Source organism: Suillus plorans, assembly GCF_016647745.1.
Source record: "Suillus plorans strain S12 chromosome Unknown HD556scaffold_67, whole genome shotgun sequence".
NCBI classification, from domain to species: Eukaryota; Fungi; Basidiomycota; class Agaricomycetes; order Boletales; family Suillaceae; genus Suillus; species Suillus plorans.
In genome coordinates, this window is record NW_024537451.1 from 110,313 (window position 1) to 129,067 (window position 18,755).

At 48.0% G+C, this 18,755-nt stretch overlaps 4 protein-coding genes across 4 annotated transcripts; 2 read left to right on the forward strand and 2 right to left on the reverse strand.

Annotated features, from left to right (window-relative positions):
* Positions 1–6,885: 6,885 nt before the first annotated feature.
* HD556DRAFT_1402973 (uncharacterized protein) lies at positions 6,886–7,337 on the forward strand. Its single transcript, XM_041303868.1, has 3 exons — positions 6,886–7,054; positions 7,104–7,180; positions 7,249–7,337. Exons 1-2 carry the CDS (start codon positions 6,899–6,901, stop codon positions 7,158–7,160), a joined length of 213 nt encoding a protein of 70 aa, XP_041155750.1. The 5' UTR covers positions 6,886–6,898; the 3' UTR covers positions 7,161–7,180; positions 7,249–7,337.
* Positions 7,338–9,093: 1,756 nt separating this feature from the next.
* On the reverse strand, positions 9,094–10,954 carry HD556DRAFT_854257 (uncharacterized protein). The gene is made up of 6 exons (XM_041311841.1): positions 10,640–10,954; positions 9,984–10,589; positions 9,820–9,925; positions 9,410–9,617; positions 9,291–9,314; positions 9,094–9,243 (listed from the first exon to the last, which is right to left on the reverse strand). Exons 2-4 carry the CDS (start codon positions 10,587–10,589, stop codon positions 9,505–9,507), a joined length of 825 nt encoding a protein of 274 aa, XP_041155751.1. The 5' UTR covers positions 10,640–10,954; the 3' UTR covers positions 9,094–9,243; positions 9,291–9,314; positions 9,410–9,504.
* A 1,879-nt stretch (positions 10,955–12,833) lies between these two features.
* HD556DRAFT_1447764 (uncharacterized protein) lies at positions 12,834–15,526 on the forward strand (the record flags this gene model as incomplete). Its single annotated transcript, XM_041307329.1, has 8 exons — positions 12,834–13,032; positions 13,095–13,184; positions 13,245–13,648; positions 13,710–14,060; positions 14,119–14,265; positions 14,323–15,122; positions 15,175–15,210; positions 15,268–15,526. 8 exons carry the CDS (start codon positions 12,834–12,836, stop codon positions 15,524–15,526), a joined length of 2,286 nt encoding a protein of 761 aa, XP_041155752.1.
* A 46-nt stretch (positions 15,527–15,572) lies between these two features.
* Positions 15,573–18,385, reverse strand: HD556DRAFT_1496914 (uncharacterized protein; the record flags this gene model as incomplete). The annotated part of the gene is made up of 10 exons (XM_041308901.1): positions 15,573–15,869; positions 15,922–16,159; positions 16,195–16,565; positions 16,613–16,652; positions 16,714–17,168; positions 17,219–17,387; positions 17,446–17,698; positions 17,764–18,035; positions 18,090–18,266; positions 18,321–18,385. The coding sequence occupies 10 exons, from the start codon at positions 18,383–18,385 to the stop codon at positions 15,573–15,575; spliced, it is 2,337 nt and encodes a 778-aa protein (XP_041155753.1).
* Between the last annotated feature and the right edge of the window lie 370 nt (positions 18,386–18,755).

An 18,755-nucleotide genomic window follows, 5' to 3' on the forward strand; every position in this document is an offset into this window, starting at 1 on the left:
ACTATTCTCATCCAGCCAGACCAAATGATGAGATACAGTATTCCTTCACGCAAATCGTGTCTAGTGCCACGTTTGTACATGCCTGCTATGAAATTCAACGTCAGAGTCTATGTACAGAGACACGTATGATGGCCTGCAGTGGTCCGAGTCAGGGCTAATTTAGTTTTTGCCGATCCGAGTCCTGTACTGCATAGTTTGCGTTGCGAAAATAAAAGTATACCTGAGAGCTACGTGACTGTCCTTTGAAATTGAGATCTCTTCAACCGGATGCTAGCGCTGATCTCCCGGTATCCAGTTAAGCGTTACACGACAAGACTCTGAATCAGCCAAGAGAATGTCGAGGATAGAGCAAATCAAACCTGAGGTTTGCTGGCAATACAAATGACATCTGTCTGAAGGAATCTTTCAGGTGCACGGAACATTATAAGGGTCTGTTCGGATACACAAATTTTGCCACGAATTTTCAAATTTCAAACATATGGTTAGTGCTGCCGCAGTCCGGTCCAGGACCTAGGTTCGAACCCGAACCTTTGTGGACCGGACCCATGGTTCGGTCACAGGTCCAGAATTTCTCTTGGACCGAACCCCTTGGTAGGTTCGAGGTTCGGTGTGTTGTCGATAAATCCGGACCGGTTCTGGACGCATCCGGACCGGTTCGAACCTATCATGTCGCTGGCTTTGACTTACGATTTTCGAAGTCGAAGCCTCATGTTTTTGGTGAGGCTTTCTATTTAAGTATCATCCTTGCCCTTCTGTTCACCGTCTTCTCCTACTTCTCCTGCAAGGCAATCTCTCGGCTACTTCAGTAATGCAACTCATTCATGCGCCAGTGAGTTCGCAACAAGTCTACTGTCTGTCACAATTAACTTATGATGTGATTTATTTCAGAACATACCTACAGTTGTGATTCACCATACTGATTATCTGCCATGGGTTCTCATTTTGGTGTTTCATGGTGCGCAACAGTTTTAAATCTAGTTTTAAATAAATTCACTTGGTACCTAGGTTTGAAATTTATGCCCCCTGCTGCTATGTCCTCTGCACGTCGCGCTGACGGTTCGTTGAAAGACGCCAGTGAGATAGCGTGGTACAATGATGCCGAAGACGACTCTCCAATGGTTCCTCCCCCTGCTCCTGCACACAACGGCACTCTCAATTCGTTTGTACGTCGTTCTGGTCGAGCGGTCAAACCCACAGAGAAGATCCGCGAGACTCTGACTGCCAGCAGTACCTCAGCCAAACGGTCAGCTGTAGAACCTCCTCAGGGTGTCCCTGCACCCAAACGAGTGTTCGTTGGTACCAGTAGCAGAGAGGATGACGAGGATGACGACGAAGATGCACCCGCACTTGAAGACGTTACAGATGATGAGGAAGAGGATGCCGAGAATGCCGAGAATGCCGAGAATGCCGAGAATGCCGAGAATGAAGAAGCTTATCAACGGACGAAGAAGCTCGGCGACCAGGATCGCGAAGACCGCAAATCCCTCAAGAAAGATGAACGCAGCGCTGACTTGACTACAGTCTTTACCTTTGAGAAAGGTCACATCAACCCCCACACCCAGGAGCGTGAAAATGGGTGGTGGTGTGAGGTATGCAAGGCCAATAATGTCCCACTACACCAGTGCTTTTTTAAAGGTGGTATCTCGACTAGACGCACTCACATTGCTTGCCATCCCAAGTGCCACTACCCAGTCTATCACGACCGCTGCAAAGAACGGGGTATCAAGATGCACAATCGTGCCATACCTCGTGATTGCAAGGCAACCGACAGTCAGGCAACCTTGGACGGCTCTCTGACTCCAAAGATTCCCACGTTCACGAAGTCCGGACTCATGGATTACATCGTCGAACTCATTGTCGCTGAGAACGAGGTAAGTAGCTTTCATTTCTGAGATTTTTTAAAGATACTTACACTACATTTGTACTAGGCATTTCAACTCGTAGATAAAGGTCCCTTCCGTCGACTTCTTCAATATCTCCGACCCTCGCTTTCAGAAACAGATATTCCCCACCGTACAAAAACGCATGATGAGATCCTCGAACGTGCGAAGCTGGCAGTCGAGCGCGTGAAAGAGAAGCTCAAGCATGTCGACAGCAAAATTTCCATGATGTTCGACTCGTGGACATCTTTTCCTGGTCACCCTTTCCTATCCATTACAGTGCATTACATAGACTCCCCGATCGAAAAGCCTCACGGTCATTGTGAACGAGGAGTAGCTGTACGTAGCGTACAAATTTGTCGTTGTTGTCTTGTAAAATTTTGATTTTTTTGCAAATTGAAATAAAGGGTTCGAGGGTTCGAACGCGTTCTGAACTTGAACCGAACCCTTCCGAACGCGTTCACAGGGGTCCGGTCCATGGTTCAGCCTCCTTGCTCGAACCTGACCAATGGTCAGGTTCGGGGTTCGCAAATATAGGGCCATGAACTGGACCGAACCGGACTTCGGCAGCACTACATATGGTGCTTTGTAATGTTTGGGGGTCAGTGTGACATATGTGACAAAGCATATCAGCCCATCGATAACATGCCAGCTACGCGATCTAACACTAGATTGACTCGTTCAAGTCTCAGCCACCGTGGACGTTCAAAGAGCACCATGGTACGTGGAAAGAAGAGCGCACCGGAGTGTCAGGACCCTGAAACCAAGGACCGATGTTTCTGGACACTGGACGATGAAACACACCTCATCCAATACATCGCTACCCACCAAGCTAAGGGTGGTAACGGAATGAACTTTGACAAGACCTTCTGGACCTCTGCTTCTAATGAGACATCTAAACATACCACACAAGGTGCGCCGAAGACAATTGATGCATGCCAATCGAAATGGGTGCGGGTAAGTTCTCATCATGTTGCACCAGTACTAGAGTCTATACTAATAAGACCTCCAGCTCCGTAGCACGTTTGGTGTTGTAGACTCAATTGCGACCTATTCTGGATGGGAGTACAGTCTGGAGCATGGCGCCAACATCACAGCTGAATCTGAGACGGTATGGACTGACTACATGGGCTCATCGAAAGTGAGTGCTGTCAATACTCCGCTACCACTGGCAACTACTAATATGATCCAGGCTCCTATCACTGCAAGGAAGTTTAAGAATAAAGGCTGGCCCCACTATGAAGCAATGAAGGAACTCCTACCATCGCCAAATACACGTGGAAGCCGTGCTTTCTACACCCGCATGCCTGCTGACAACGCTGCGCTGGTAGGGGCTCCGAGTCACGCTACCTCTTCTCACCTCCCAGATGGCATCAGTTATGATGAAGCCAATATACTCGACCAGGAGGAAGCGTTGAATGACATCGAGTCGCAGGATGTAGATATCGCCATGATGCCGCCACCCTCCACCATCATGACTGAGCCACCCTCTCTCTTTGATCCAATGCAACGGCCCACCTTCACTCCCTCTACACCAGGTACTTCTACCATTGCCAGCGGCAAACGAAAAGCAGCTGGAGAATCAGGTGATAACATGAGATCGCTTGCTCGCCCTCCGGGCTCTATGAAATCTGCATCCGAGTCAGGGAAGTCCATCAAGTCACCATGTGTGGCTGTCCCAGAAGCTTTCCAAAGCATGTCCAAGGAGATTCGTGGTCTCTCCACCTCCTTCGATCGCGCAACAGATGTCATGCATGAGCGCGCAACTCAGGTTGCCTCGCGCCCCACAGTGGATCCCATTCCGGTGCGCAAGCAGAAGGCTATCATCCAGCTACAGAAGGAGGGTCTGGAGGACCATGAGATCGTCGAAATTATCAAGCATTTCCAAGCAGATGTTGCCATAGCTGATTCGTACCTTGTCATTGAGAAGGAGAGCATCCGGAAGCTTTTCTTATCGACATACTTGAAGTAAATTTTCGCTGTATCACCTTCGCATTTGATATTGTTAGTAGTAGTAGCAGCACCAAATACTATGACACTTTGCTGCTCAACCGTCTATGAAAAATCGGTGCAAATGACTACATAAAATTGACGCAAACAACTACAAAAGATTGTCCGCTATGACTGACTGACCTCTCTGCTCTCTCGTCAGATTGTAGTCCTCCCACATGCGAAGGGCGATCTCGTCACGATGTCGGTGTGCACGTGTGCGTGCCTCTGCAGTGGGAGGACCTTCTGCAAGTGTGCCAACATTATACTCCGGCTCATTCACATCAACCTGGCGGTAGTCCATCATGTCGTTTGGGTCGTGAATACGGATGACGTTGTGCACCAGGCACAGTGCCGCAGGTATACGAGCCTGCACGTCCATGTTATAATGAGGTGGGAGAAGCAGGATGTTGAAGCGGTTCTTGAGCACACCAAAAATATGCTCAATGACGTTTCGGAGCATGGCATGACGTAGATTGAATAATTCTCTGTGATTACAGGGCCTACAAAACAATGTAAGTACAAGTTAGCTTAAGTTGAACATTACTTACGCCTGATGTCCACGACCCCATTCAGCAAGATGGTAGCGTACTCCACGATACGGCACAAGTAGTTCATCGCATGCAGCAAATCCCGCATCAGCAAGATAGTATTTGCCTGGAGGGATGTTGAAGTCTGTAATGCGAGCATCATGATAAACACGTGCATCGGCCGCTGATCCCTCCCAGCCACTCAGTATGTAAAGGAACGACATGTTGAAGGAGCAGGCTATGAGACAGTTCTGAGTTAAGTTGCCTTTACGATCGCGAGTAGTGATGTGCATGGCCCGGCTTCAGGCCGTGGGCCAGGCCAGGCCAGGCCAGAATAGGCCAGGCCAAAGATCATGGCCTGACCACGGCTTTGGCCTGGCCTGAGGTACTGAAAAGCCAAAGCCGGTGGCCCAGGCCGCGGCTTTGCGTGCTTAGTCAGCACGGTTACCAACCAATTTGCTTCTCGGATTGTGGACTACGTCGCTATCATGTCGGTGAGTTGCAACATCTGCGCATCATTATAACTTACTTTTGTGTCATAGGTGTATTTGTTGTTAGCAACTCGTTTGCCTGTCAAGTGGCCGAGTCAACTGTGCCTCGCAACTCCCTCACAACTCTCTCGCCACATAAACCAACCATAAAGTGAGTGTGTTTTTCGGCGCTAGAGTCCAAATGACCCAGCATGTCAAAGGCCGAAGGATCCGAGATGGGTACGAGGCGAGAGTGATTCTGTGCGAGCACAACCAAAGTGGGACAAGTGAGCAACACTTTGACATCGGCTCGTGCATTTTTCATGTATCTATCCCTAGTTTACAAAGTACTTGCTCGTTACAGTGTCATGCACCCCCAATTGATATTTTTTACCACATTCTGTCCCTGCCTAGTACTAGCCTACAGCAGCACTTCTCCAACATTCAGCGCACGGCCAGTCCGCCGAACGAAGGCCAGCGCCACCCCAGATTGTATCCCGTGCTCCCTACGCTACTCGAACTCGAGCACATTACTCGATGTCTTCCTTCCTGCTCGTCTCGTTTCACCCATCTCCTCTCCCTCGTTCTCCTCCTGCTCTCATCCGTCGTCCACATTCGTCTGAGCCACGTCAGCAGTTGCTGACGTGCACTGGGCGTTTGCGCATGGCGTTTGCAGTGTTGGGAATGGTGTGGTGGAGCTTGGATTATCTCATCGTCCGCAAGCTTATAGGTCGGTCGGCAGCACTTTACCCTTCCCAAAAGCCTCACAAGCCCCTCATCTTTCATCGCGGTCCCAATTCCTCCCAGTTCCAACAACTCCAGACGCGACACTACATGCGCTAGATTGGAACATACGACGTCTGTAAGCAGCCTTGGCCTCCAGATCACTAACTACATTTTCAGTATTCGAGCCGCGGCTCAGGCCAGGGCCGGGCCAAAGCCAGCCGTCATTGGCGGCTTTGGCCCGGCCTGGATTTTTTGCAGGCCAAAGCCGTCTGAAGCCAGGCCAAAGCCGCGGCTTTTGGGCCAAGCCGGGCCGGAACATCACTAATCGCGAGTCACATCGCGATCCTTGCCACTAGGGTGGCATGCGATATGAGTACCGTCTATAGCACCGATGGCATTGGAGAAGTATGGGAAGAATTTCGGGTTTCGAAGGACTTCGAGAGGTGTTGGACTGTCTGCGCTGGGTAGCCGGACATACAATGAATAAATTGGGGGGGAGGAAAATGCGTTGAGAATACGTTTGAAATACCTTCAAAAAAAATGAGTGAATTTATCACACTGGGGAATCACATACTTTGATATCGTGTCATTGGAGCGTTGAAAGCGTTCACCAAGATGGCGAACAGAGAGACCTGTGACACTTGCATACAAGAAGATGGCGAGCTGCTCCTCAAGCGGGACATATTTTGAATTCCTGCACCCTGAATCATGAAGTAGATTCAACAGTACATAGAACACATGGCGCCGCACACCAAGTTCACATCGTATGCGGTCTGGATGTCCTGTGAGGAGCTCATTGACCCATGCCATTCCAGACAAGGCGGAAGTATGATAGGGCTGCTTGTTGTAGTGAGTGTGTGTGTGATCTTGGAGTACTTGGCCAGCAGCATCAGCAATAGCCATTGCTACACGAGCAGCACCGCGGAACATCGTGTCTATCCAGTGCAGCTCGTTTACATCCAGCTGGTCGGAGTCCGCTGCATTAGCATGATTGGACTCTTCATCCAAACTGTCATCATGTTCTTCAATGACAATATCATCTTGGTCTAGTGGATCTAGCAGGTCTAGCATATCGAAGTCGGCATTGAGGACGTTGGGATGCATTGCGTGGCACAATAGGCTCGGTGACCGCTATCAAATTCATTATCATTAGCATCAGCGTGACATCATTTTCGGTCTCCGACTATTTGGTCTTGTATGTGTTAAACTGGAATTTTGAAAATGGCTGATGTCCGAACAGACCCTAAAGCAAAATGTCTTCCTACCGTCTCCTTCAGGTTTGTTTTCGGAGTTCCATAGTATCATGCGTCTCTCCTTCATCCTCGCCGTTGTTGCATCTTTCAAGTTGACGGTGTCTATGCCAACTGCCAGTAGCGATGACAGTTTCTGTCCCGAAACCTGCCAGACTACAAAATATTGCTGCTCTGGCTTTAAATGCGAGGACATAGGCTTTCTCTGGGTGCGTATGAGTAGTTTTCATCTGATTCCGTGGCTTATCGGCATGGTAGCCCGCATTTGTCTGTGTAGATCATAAACTTGGAGTGCCAATTAATGATGGGGGGTGAACCGCTGAGCTAGTACTACAGTCAGTCGTGTTTCCGTTCTCGCCTTGGTAGTGTGGTTGACAACAACACAACTCGAACATGTAAGCAGTTCGGCTCAGTGCTCGGCTGTCGCCGTGAACAAACCTGCTCGGCATCAACATTTAACCGCATAAAATATAACTGAAGTACTTGCCTCTCACTGAGTCTCAGCTCGTACTAGTAAATTAGTACTGTTGACGATTGCTGTGCTTCATTGGGAAACCCCTCCGCTGCAAATTTTAATGGACGCAGAACCAAATATCATATCATATACAAGCGTAATTTCACTCAAAATCATATGCGACCACCGCGGATATCGATGACCGGTGACCATTTGTTATTCGAGTTGAAGCTGTAGGATCTGGATTTGGACCGCGCCTCTTATTTTTTAGATGGAACGATCCAGGGACTTCTCAAAACAACATACCTCGCGCGTCTCAGATAGCAGACGCGTGCGCCTATTTTATACCTGTTTATTGAGATCTGTGAATACCAATTGTATATCTGATCATCAAGAACAAGAACCGGGAGTTTGGTTATGCTGAGTGAGCTGTCTGGTCACTGCAGCTTGAGACAGCGCAGTGTTGATTAGCGCTAATTTACTGAGAGGCCCAAAATGCCGTGTTAATTTGCTTGATATGCTGTATCTAATTAAAACCCTCGTCTGTCGGAACGAGAATATCACAATATTGCGCATTAAACTCGCCAAGCTGGACAGCAAGATACTTGTTAATCACAAGGATGCTCGCTATGTGGACTTGTTAGACCCCAAGGATACCCGAAAGGGTGGTGTGGAGCTTTGAAGACTCGCCCTCTACTTCTCGATGCGATCATTGCGATGCTACCTGTCGCAGAAGGGTCAGAAAAAGCCACAAGTCCGATGAAAACCACAATGGTACCTACTGGAGTTAAGCAAAATTTTCGTTGTATTGCTAGCAAGGGATGCAACACGACACGAGCAATGCCACGAAACAAAGAACGGATCCTGTATCACTTGTCAAAATGTGGTTGGCTTGATTCTGACCTGTGAAAAAGAGCGTGTACTGATAGCTACTAGTAGCGAGCTTTGGGAAGAATGCAATAATTGGTCTCCCTGTGCATATCCCATTATTAGCAGATCAGTGACGAGAGCCAAACTACTGGCACCGCTGACGAAGATAAGAAGCAACCCAAATCAAAAACTAGGATCTCACAGTGCTAAACGTGAATCTGCACCAACAATATTATCCCTAGGCGTTTCCTCCTCGTCGTTAGAGACAAAGCTTCCGGACGCACATTAACCGTTAAATTAGCGCTTATCAGCCGACTTGCAAATTTACATACATTTGACCCAGGGATCAGGGTTGAACGTTGAAGTTTCACCAGATTGTATACAAGACACTAATCTGGTGCTACGCAGGAATAATACGTTCATGCAGCAGAACTCACACAATTCTGCCAAATTGAAATTCGTGCCCATATGGATATGCAGGATATAAAGGCTGGTTGTCGTCCTACAGGGGAACCGCTCTCCCATCCCCAGAGATATCACATCACCTCGCACAGAAAATGCGTCTCTCCCTCCTCGCCGTTGTTGTTGCTTTGACAGCATCTATGTTTGTCAGTGCATGTAAATCCGAGAATCAAATTTGCACGTCACGTCTAGATTGCTGCGATTCTATGTTGTGTGTGCATACTCAGCCTAACGTGAGTATGAGAAAGTCGCTGTGCAACCAGGATTCAACCACATGACTTACCTGCTCGCCTTAGGTAAAAACTCACATTGGAATCTGCAGACCATAACTGGCGGAGGGAAAATTGAGCCGACAGCCCGAGCGGCACCTCGCGTCAGTGAGTCATGTTTTTGCTTTCGCTTTAGTATCATGCTCAAGCTTGATGGTGCAATACCTAGTTCGCAGTGACGCACTCAATCAATACAGTTGCTTTTGGTCAAATTTTCATGCTGCTCGAGCAATTACGGTAGATGCTTGAACTTATCTAAAAATGATCGACCGTGGCTAGTCTTGCTCGTTGCCCACTGAGCCTGACTTCGAGAGGCCGTCGAAACTAGCGATCCGAGACATTGCTATCGATGATTAATATTGGGAAGCCGTAAGAAGATGGAACGCTCACTTTTGCAAACTGATGTACGCTAAACTGTCTCACACCACAACGATGCCGCGATACCGTATAAATAATCGTCCTATTGTAAGCATGTCTATATATTATTAAGTACACAATGAGCGAAGTACCCAGCCAAAAAGCCTGAAACGTGAAGCGTTTCGTCAATGCAGGCATGGCGCTGGAGTGCTATCATGACCGAGCCTAAATAAAAATATATATTAGCTCACGACTCCCCCACAGGAATGGGTATCGAGAGTTCTTCCGCAGAGCTAGCAAGCGCGTCGTAGAGATAGATGACGCCGAATATGAGGAAAAGGGCTGCACCTCCTAGGGTCACTGCAATGCCGGATTAGTTGCGATGACGACAGACAGGAAAATCGAAACAAATAAAACAAATCGGCAGGTAAAATGCAGGAAGCACAGCAGAATGACATGCGCGCTGTGGAGTAATCATAGACGTCGATCATCGAATAGATGCATGGGGGTATGATGATATTCCGAAGTAAAGGACAATCATTGAGCGGAAATGACGACTCACCATGTTTGACGGAGATTTTACTCGATACATAGCGCCCTCCTATGACCGCCAGCGCTGTACAACACGTATGACCAAGGACCGTCCCTAGCGTCACGAGATACACATTCTAAAAACACGCCTCGTCAACACAGGTCTTCGAACCAACAAGAAAACAGAGAGCTCACATCAGCAGCACCTAAAGCAATCGTAGCAATCTGACTCCTATCCCCCCACTCTCCGAGGAAAGTAAGCACAAAGGACTGCACGAAAACAGGCCCGAGGATAAGACTGCAAAAATTCCTCACGCCTTCCGTGACACTCGAACCCAATTTTTTCTGTTTTCTCGCACCTGAGGATGAAGGAACTGCTTCCCCCTCCTCGAGCCGTTCAAGCGGGATACTACCTCCCGCCTCGATTTCGTCCTCCTCTATCTCCTCTTCCACCTCTCTCATCTCTTCCTCAACCTTTTCCCTTCCCTTCCCCCCCATCTCCCTTGCTTCCATCATCATCTTACTCCCAAAGACCAAAAACAGCACCCCAGCCATAACCTGAGTCCATTTCTTGGGTAAAAGCGTAGGCAGTATGTGACCCAGTGAAGCTGACAGGACAGACATCAGCGCAAGGGAACCAAGAGCGCCTAGGAAGACGACGAGGCGAGGATGGCGCATGGAGAGAATGGCGGCGATGAAGAAGGTTTTGTCCCCAATTTCGGAGAGGATGATCGTCATGAAGGAACGGATGAGGGCTTCCACTGAGAAATCGGTGGGTACGGTGGGTGATTGTGTTGACATCTGGAATGGGTTTGAGGTTAGGCTGAATAGGGAGGATGAGGCTTATTTACCGTGTACCAGATAGTAGGTCAGGTCTTGGAACCTTTTGTTTGAGGAGCGTGCGATGCACGACTATTGTCAACGTGTTATATAAAGGCGAGCGATGGCGGTGGGCAAAGCCCGCTTTGGGGAACCAGCACCTTCCCACACTCACTGGCCTTGCACTGGCCGTGGCAACTCTTCCTGCACCACAAGGGTATACGCATGCATTCAACGAAAAAGAACCTACGAACATGGTGCGGTCACATCGCGCACGTTGAGGGTTGACCAGGCTCCCAAGATATTGACAGCCATTTGCTGTGTACATGGAACCGCGTACTACATATACTATTAAGCATGCTCTCTTCTGCGATAACGGAGGAGCAGTCCAGAATATGTATGTCTCATTTCCATATTTCAAAGTGGATGGCAGATCAGGACACGAACCAACACATTGACTCGGTTCCTCCGTTTTTATAGCAAATACGAGATCATTGTACATGGCCGCGCCATCCACGAGCCAGGCTAACCTAACGCTCACTTGTTACCAGCTTATCATGAAATGCTTGCCAATATTCCGACATGGGCCATTCTGAACACCACAAAGAGCACATCGAGACTACATGGACGACTAAGTAAAGACGTATCACATTTTAGGCACAATGATGCATGCAATTGAACCCGCATCTTCAGGTATCGATCACGCATCCTCAGTTTGGCCTTGTACTCTCGGCTGCGATAGCGAAAAAACACCTAGTATTTTCCTCGTTCCAAGTAAGTCCGAAAGTCTCCATCTCACGTCGCAACTACAACTAACTGCGTTCAAACGCGTTGACTTTGCCTACTTGTATCGATCATCATTTTCCGTGGAACTCATTGCCAGCCTTACAACAAGATGGTTTTGTGACTGTTGATCTGCGGCCATGTCCTTGTTCCAGCCTCTCATGTTTGTCCCTGGATCAAAGATGGTGTACCATGTGGTTAAACTATTGCGAATTACAAGCCCAGGTTCTGTTTACACCAAGATAAACAAGTGCGCAAATACTTCATTCACTTTGCGACATTGCCTCTATCTATTTCTCGATCAGTAGCGAACTGCATATTATTCCATCAGCAAGAGCATCAACGGTAAAGCGGAAACATAACCCACCAGTGTGTTGCTACGTCCGAATTCAACGGTCTCCTCTTTGGGACTAATCGCCTTTACGATAGCACATATAAGCACCAGTTGGCTAATATTACGAGGCCCAAAGGGTGAGTCATCCAGTGAGCATTTGGTGCAAAGCAAAACCGCTCCCACTTACAATTCCGACGCATTTATCTAATTTATTGCAGCAGTCACTGTCATGTACGCAAGGCGCTTCCTCTGGCGCACACGCATTGACAGACATTATAGATGTTGCCAGCGCAACAATAGCGACGAGGAAGGAGAAATGCATTGTTTATGCGAGGTCGTATGAACTGCTGAGGTGCTTGAAAAATCTCTTTGGAGTAAAGTGGACGGTAGAAAGATGACCTGCTCTTTATACTTGCGAAAAATAATGCCTGTGTTAGCCGGAATTCTATTTGGCGGAATCGTTTAAGCAGAACCTATTTCATGAGAAACGGAGCTAGCAGCCTCATTCAATTCCATTTGATTTCGCTCATTTGATTTTGTGATACACAAGTGACAGACAGCGAGAAATATAATAAGTTCTACAGTGTGTTGCATATGAGATTGCAGTACGTGTTTTTCAAAACTCGGACTCGCCAGCGGAACCGGCACTTTTACACCCTAATTAGGTCAAGGGATGTGACATATCACTCTAGCCAGTATACAAGACGTGACATCCCTTGACCTAATTAGGGTGCAAAAGTGCCGGTTCCGTATGGAAAGCGGGAGTGATCAGCTTCGGCGAGAGTGATCAGCTGGACTAAAAAGGCATTTGTTTGGCTCTTCTCCTGCCAGACCCCCAATCACCCACTGAACGCGATGAAGAATTTACCGACTACACTCATAAATGTGGCTGTGCGTACAGAATGAGGTTAAGACATTGTATTGACGTGGTGCCTAAGATCTCTTGCCTTGCAAATTTGACATGAGAAATCATCACTCGCACATAGACTTGCATCAAATGGTGATATCAAAGGCCCTTGCTTGCTTCGACGAGCCTCTAGTAGCACTAATATTTGAATCTGACGGTTCAGAAATTTAAATCCAAACCCCCCAAAAAATCCACCATCATCATGTATGCTGCAGAGTTCACCACAAATGCTGACCAGCACTATTGCGAGTATGCCAACTGTTTTAGCGGTCATCCTGGCACTGTACCTGCTATCACCTATATTGAGCACAAAGATCCGAGCAAGCCTGGTAAATGGCTTTGTGAAAAATGCAGCCGATACCAGCGCTCCAAGTTCACTACCAAGAAAATAAGTGATGCAGGTAAAATAATTGCTCGGTGTGCAGACTTTGTCACATTACAGTCTGACAATAATTTTCTTTAGTAATTCCAAATACCTCGAAGCATGGTTTCGGCCAGTCCAAATATGATGGTGCTGCAGTTCACAAGCAGACTGCAGAGGCGCAGCGTGGAAGTGAGTCGCCCAGTACAGTTGCATTTTATATTGAATACAAACCTTCATTTATTTTTGTAGAATCCCAACTTCCTGTTCGTGCAGTGGGGCTTAGTGTATCATGTGGGATGCCTCCACCTGCATTCATCCCAGGTCCCATTCACCCGAGGCGCGCCTCAGCAAATCATCAATTTGTTCCTTTACCCAACTGGCCTGCAGCTCCTGGCCCCTCAGACATCCGCCGTGCAAATCCATTAGGGCCCAACATATCTATTTATGGTCGGGATGCTCAGTTTATTGTGTACTCAGACCTTCTTCGAACTCTGCCACTCAAGCCTGGTTATCAAGATGCGCATAAAATTTATGAAGAGATGCGAGACCAGCTTGCTCGACAGGCCTATGCTTTGAGTGTTCCCGAAGTGGTATGCGTCAAGGCATACCTTGCAGTGATGATTCCACGGGCTAAAAAACCAACTCTGATATCTGTAAGTGTTGCTCTCTACAATTCTGAATTCAACTTCACCAACTTTGCTGAATCTTCTATAGGATATAGTCGAGTCGATCAGCAACATCCCTTACCGCATTGGTGCCAATGACCTTAAAACTTCGGTGTACCTCACCCTACTTCCCATGTTCATCAAGTGGTCCATGGGTCTTACTTTTACGTTTGAAGAGGCACGTTTGCGTCTTGTTAGTAGTTTCGAGGAGATTCTTCCCCGTCCATCTGGAGAAGACATCAATGCCATAGCATCCCACTTCCTCAAGACCAGGAACACGAAGCAGCAGTTCAACGCTGGCAAGGGGATCGAACTTCACCTCATTATTCCACATACGAAGTTCCTTGCCGCTGAGCAAAGGCGAAATGGTGAGGAAGTAGCTGAGTCCAAGTCTCGTGATGTTCGTTTTCAACATGGACTATTGGTACCTTGCATGACTGACAGAATACATAAACCAGGATACACCTCACGCAACAGCGGCAAGTTCATCTGACATCCAACATCTTTCAAGTCCTGCATTAGTACTATCTGTGGTGTCCCCATCAAAAAATTTGCAAAATGGTGCCCAATGTTCGCCTCACCCTGTCAAGCGCAAATTATCATTGGTCAGTCATTCTTTCGAACTCTAGTACCAGCCTTATGCTCATTAGCATCACACACAGCCTCCTGTCCCATCCACGCCCCCTCGGAAGCCTCGGACTTTGGATGCTGCAGTATCTCCGGATGTTAGTGCACTTCGCCGTGCACTTCAAGCACAAGCTATTCCCATATCCCAACCAAACTTACCCTTTCTCACTCTTCGCACGTTCAAGGCACTACTGCGGATAATCCCCCCCATATCACTATCTGCTCTGATTACTGATCCAACCACTTCTGACGTACCAAATACTACTGCCCCCCCGATGCAGGCTACTCTTTTTTTCGATCCACGAAGCAAACCGAAGTATGGAGCATTCAAAGCAGCACAATTCGGCTTTCTAGACAAAGCTATTCTTGGACCGTCTGGATCTGATTCAACTCGCATCTGCTTAAAGCAGTGCTACTACCAGACCGACAAATCCAAGCGGTTTCCTTATCCCGATTCTCAGCAACTACAGCTGCTGCAGCCAGAGATTAGATGCAGCATATGGGCAGGAGCACTCATGGACCGGGTTCAGCAATATATTGCCACAGAACTAGTGACTCGCAGCACACCTCCCTTCAAGATTCCAAATATCCGCTTCGTGCATATTGCTCTTGCCACTATCGAGGACGCTGGTGTTACCAAAACATATCTAATTGAAGAGTTCATTGACGAGTCCACACAAGGGAAATTCACCAAGTATATATCCAACGACTCGCCTTCCCCACTGCCACACCTTGATGCCAAATCAAGTGAAATTGCCCAGTACCTGTCATTTGCACAACACGTCCAATACGTCAAGACCAAGAAACTTGCTTACGTTGCAGATTTTCAAGGCTCGTCTTTATTTCGGATATCTACACATAGCTTATTCGTTCTTGACAGGCGGAAGGAATCTTTTAACTGATCCTCAAATTATGACTTCTCCGTAAATCTACATCCCTACTACTATCCTTATCAATGAGTGGCTGACAGCAATTATCAGTGATCTTTCCGGACACCTGTTCGCAGATGGCAACTTGGCATCTGCATTTTCATCTTTTGCGGAGAAACATCAGTGCAACATGTTTTGCGAATTTTTCAAATTGCCATGTAACTGGTCTCGTCCAATACCCCCATTGTTCTATAAGACACCAGAGGAAGTTGCTGACAGCGAGAGAGACTCAGAGTCTGATGACGAAAGTGATGACTTTGGTGAAAAGAGCATGGTTCTGGGAACTCGCGATGATATTTCAAAAGACTAGTTGCTTTGGCATTCCTGTCGTAGACACACGGTCGGCACACTATGCACTATATAGATCTAGACAGAGAGTCGTTGCCAACATCCAGCTCTTCTGAGGAGCGCTTTCGTTGGCGAGGTGTAGGGATTGGTGCCACATACTCTCCGCGCCGCGCTCGGTCGTCAACAGGACGATCTGAGTCTCTACGAGGATGCTTCGGCGGCGTTGAGGTATGAGGGACCTCAATGGGATCACCAGTAGCAGCATTTGGGGTGTGATGGTATGTGGCAACATTTGCCTTGATCATAGCACGTTCGCAGACGGAACATCGGCAGTGATACAGTGGTGCACATGCTTCGCGCCATACCTAATGTAGTTGGTTCGGACGAGGTAGCATCGCGTTACAGAATGGAACTCACCTGTTTAAATGCTTCGAGACTATACTGTGCCATATGGGCCAGCGTAACCGGTACACAAGGGATAGGATGTAAAAGCTTGGGTGAGTCTAACACCGGTGACACAGGAATAGGGATGATAACTTGTGGCGGTTTCGGCCGCGCTGTTGCCGTTGTCGTTGTAGGCTCATGCTCCTTCTCCTCAGGATGTGATGGTGGAGGCGATGGCGTGGTATGTAGCGTTGTCGTAGAAAGAACAGGGCTCGTCGTGTGTGATCTCTGATGCGGCGGTGAGACTGTCCATTCTCAAGAGGTTCATCGTCGTCAGTTTCCGACTCGTAGTCAGGTTCCTCGCCAGGATCTCTGACACCTCCACCAATTGGTCGAGCGTAGCCATACCACTGGTCGGCAGGACTACACCAGTGTCCATCAAGAATTCGTGTCCGTGCCCAGTCAGCAATAGCCAGATCGTGCACACCACCAGCATCTTTGCTAGCTTCCAAGCCGCACTGTATGTATCGCCTCCAGTTCGGAGCTGAACAAGTCATACGTTCATACATGTACATAGATGGTACTAAGTCTTTTCGCCAGTCTAGGACCGTGACACCACTCCCAGCGGAGTTTAAAGCTTCCGTGGGAGCGGGCTCCATTCCAGTGGAGGAGTGTTGCTGTTGGTCATTTTTGAGGAACCGAATTTAGCTCGAGTTGGACTCACTTCAACAGCAGCAGCACTACAGTGGAGAGATGCCGACAACCTTAATGTATTACCAAAAGTATATCTAGGCATTTCTGCTACAGTCTCTTCCGCTGTCAGACTCAGACTCAGAATCCGTGAACTCTGCGAACTCTGGTTGATCTTCATCATCCTGATCCTCCCCTTGTGATCCCCAGTCCTGAACACCGTGAAGTGCTTGTGTTGGCGGGTTCACCATGCCTCCCATATACTGATAGCCAGCAGGTCCTACTAAGCCAGCATTTCGAGGGAGGTCCTGCAAGCTCGGAAGCAATAGAACATCATCATCTTCAGGTTCCGTAACTCCCTGCGAAAGCAGGACTGTCAGGTCATCTTCACCTTCAATTGCGAGGAACTGCGCCAGTAACATCTGATATACATTCCAGAATGAATCCGACGACACTTGCGGGTTGCCGAGTGAGGTATAGAGATATTGTGCGCGTTGCTCGAATGAAGGTGGGACAAGATCGAAGACAGGATGATCAGAGGGAGCATAAATTGCTTCGACCTCATCAAAGAGCGCACTTGGCACTGGAACCTTGAGAAGAGTAAGTAGTGTTGAGCTGCAGTCATGGACGACATACTTACTTTGAAGTCAAGTGAATTGAATTCGTGAGGTTTCGCACGAATGATTGCTGGAATGCCGTGAGGAAGAATCTTATTTTTGTCCCTGCGGGGAGCGTTATGGTTTCTACGATGAGCCCATGCATCAAGCTCAGCCTGGAGCCATGGAATTGCAAGCCAGCGGAACACGTAGCTAGTAGATAGTAGATGGAGATTGTCAGTGAATACATATGCAAGGAAGTGATGCATACTTTTGCAGCGTGTTGTGAATGTCATATAGTCCCCTAGTGACACCTTCCTCCAGGATATTCTCGAAACCTGGAGCAAAGTCCCTGCGAAGCACAGACCACATGATTTCGGGCTTGATGTTCTGGTGCTTTCGCATCCAGCGGTGCTGAAGTGTTCCGTTGAGTGCTGGATCTAGGCGGTGTCGAATCATTGTTTGTGCGTTGGCAACAGCAAAATTTTCGGAGCCTGGATCGCTCTGAGTGATCAAAGGTACAGCTGAGATCACAAAAAAAAAATGACATGATCAATGTCCGATCAATGTGAGGGGCTTGGTGACATACCTCCGAGTTTTCGGCAACAGTCAAGGTAGTATCTAGCAATAAGGCGTGGATTCTTGTTGGTCCACCAAACTTTCAGCCAATTAATCCAGCCGGTGAATGGATCGAGGCTGATATGCAGCCATAACCCAAAGCGCAGCCATTTGTCGTGCTGGTCTTGGGGCCAGACATCATTAACCCCCGCACACCAAAAACGCCTCCGTTTGAGACGTCCACGACGCCTAGCTTCCACAGCAGTTGGCTCTGTGATCTTGAGAAGCTTGGCGATCAGTTCGCTGTTCAAACATCGATTTATAGTGAACAGTACTAGCAAGTAGACAGCAACTCACCGGGGTACGTGAAAGCTGAACTGCTGGCGCAGGTCTCGTCTGATGGCCTCGGCACCTCGGTGGGGAAATCGTTGTCGAATCTCCCGGACATGCTGTTCGATGGACTCGAGAGTATGTTGTTGTTGCCTGGTCCGTTTCCAGCCCCAGCTATTTCGCATCCGACGAAAGCTGACAACGCTAGCATGATAAATTAGTTGAAGTAGTTGCACTGGACATATGTAAGACACGAACCTGAGTCCATATTCCTCCTGGTCATAATGGTCTTTGAGGTGGTGCACGATGTCAACATCACTCATGTTGAGCTTGAAATAAAACTGAGCCGGATCTTGTATTTCCCTGGCAGGAGCTATGCTCGCTCAAAAATAAGTGAAACTGGCAGTGATTCAGGCTTAACACTCACGACATGGCTTATGCTGGTTGGTGCGCCGAGAACGATCAGTCATAATGTTGGGAGCACGATCCTGCACTCGTCAACTTGAACGTTCGAGTTGTTTTGAATTCCGTCACAGATTGCGCTGTCATTGCATTAAGGTACGATCAGCACCTGAGTTACTATCGGTAACCATTGGAGGACTCACAATTTGACAAGCAATACATCTTGAATATATCACTAGAAACATTAATATTAAGTCTCTCTCAAGCAGTGGTTGGGGGTCTGACAGGTAA

Excerpts from the sequence above, each read along its gene's own strand:
- HD556DRAFT_1402973 (XM_041303868.1), top strand. The coding sequence starts at position 6,899 with ATGCGTCTCTCCTTCATCCTCGCCGTTGTTGCATCTTTCAAGTTGACG. Across the intron at positions 7,055-7,103 it reads AGGACATAGGCTTTCTCTGG|CCCGCATTTGTCTGTGTAGA; the intron begins GTGCGTATGAGT and ends TCGGCATGGTAG.
- HD556DRAFT_854257 (XM_041311841.1), bottom strand. The coding sequence starts at position 10,589 with ATGTCAACACAATCACCCACCGTACCCACCGATTTCTCAGTGGAAGCC. Across the intron at positions 9,926-9,983 it reads TTGCTTTAGGTGCTGCTGAT|AATGTGTATCTCGTGACGCT; the intron begins GTGAGCTCTCTG and ends GCGTGTTTTTAG. Across the intron at positions 9,618-9,819 it reads TAAAATCTCCGTCAAACATG|TGACCCTAGGAGGTGCAGCC; the intron begins GTGAGTCGTCAT and ends CCGGCATTGCAG.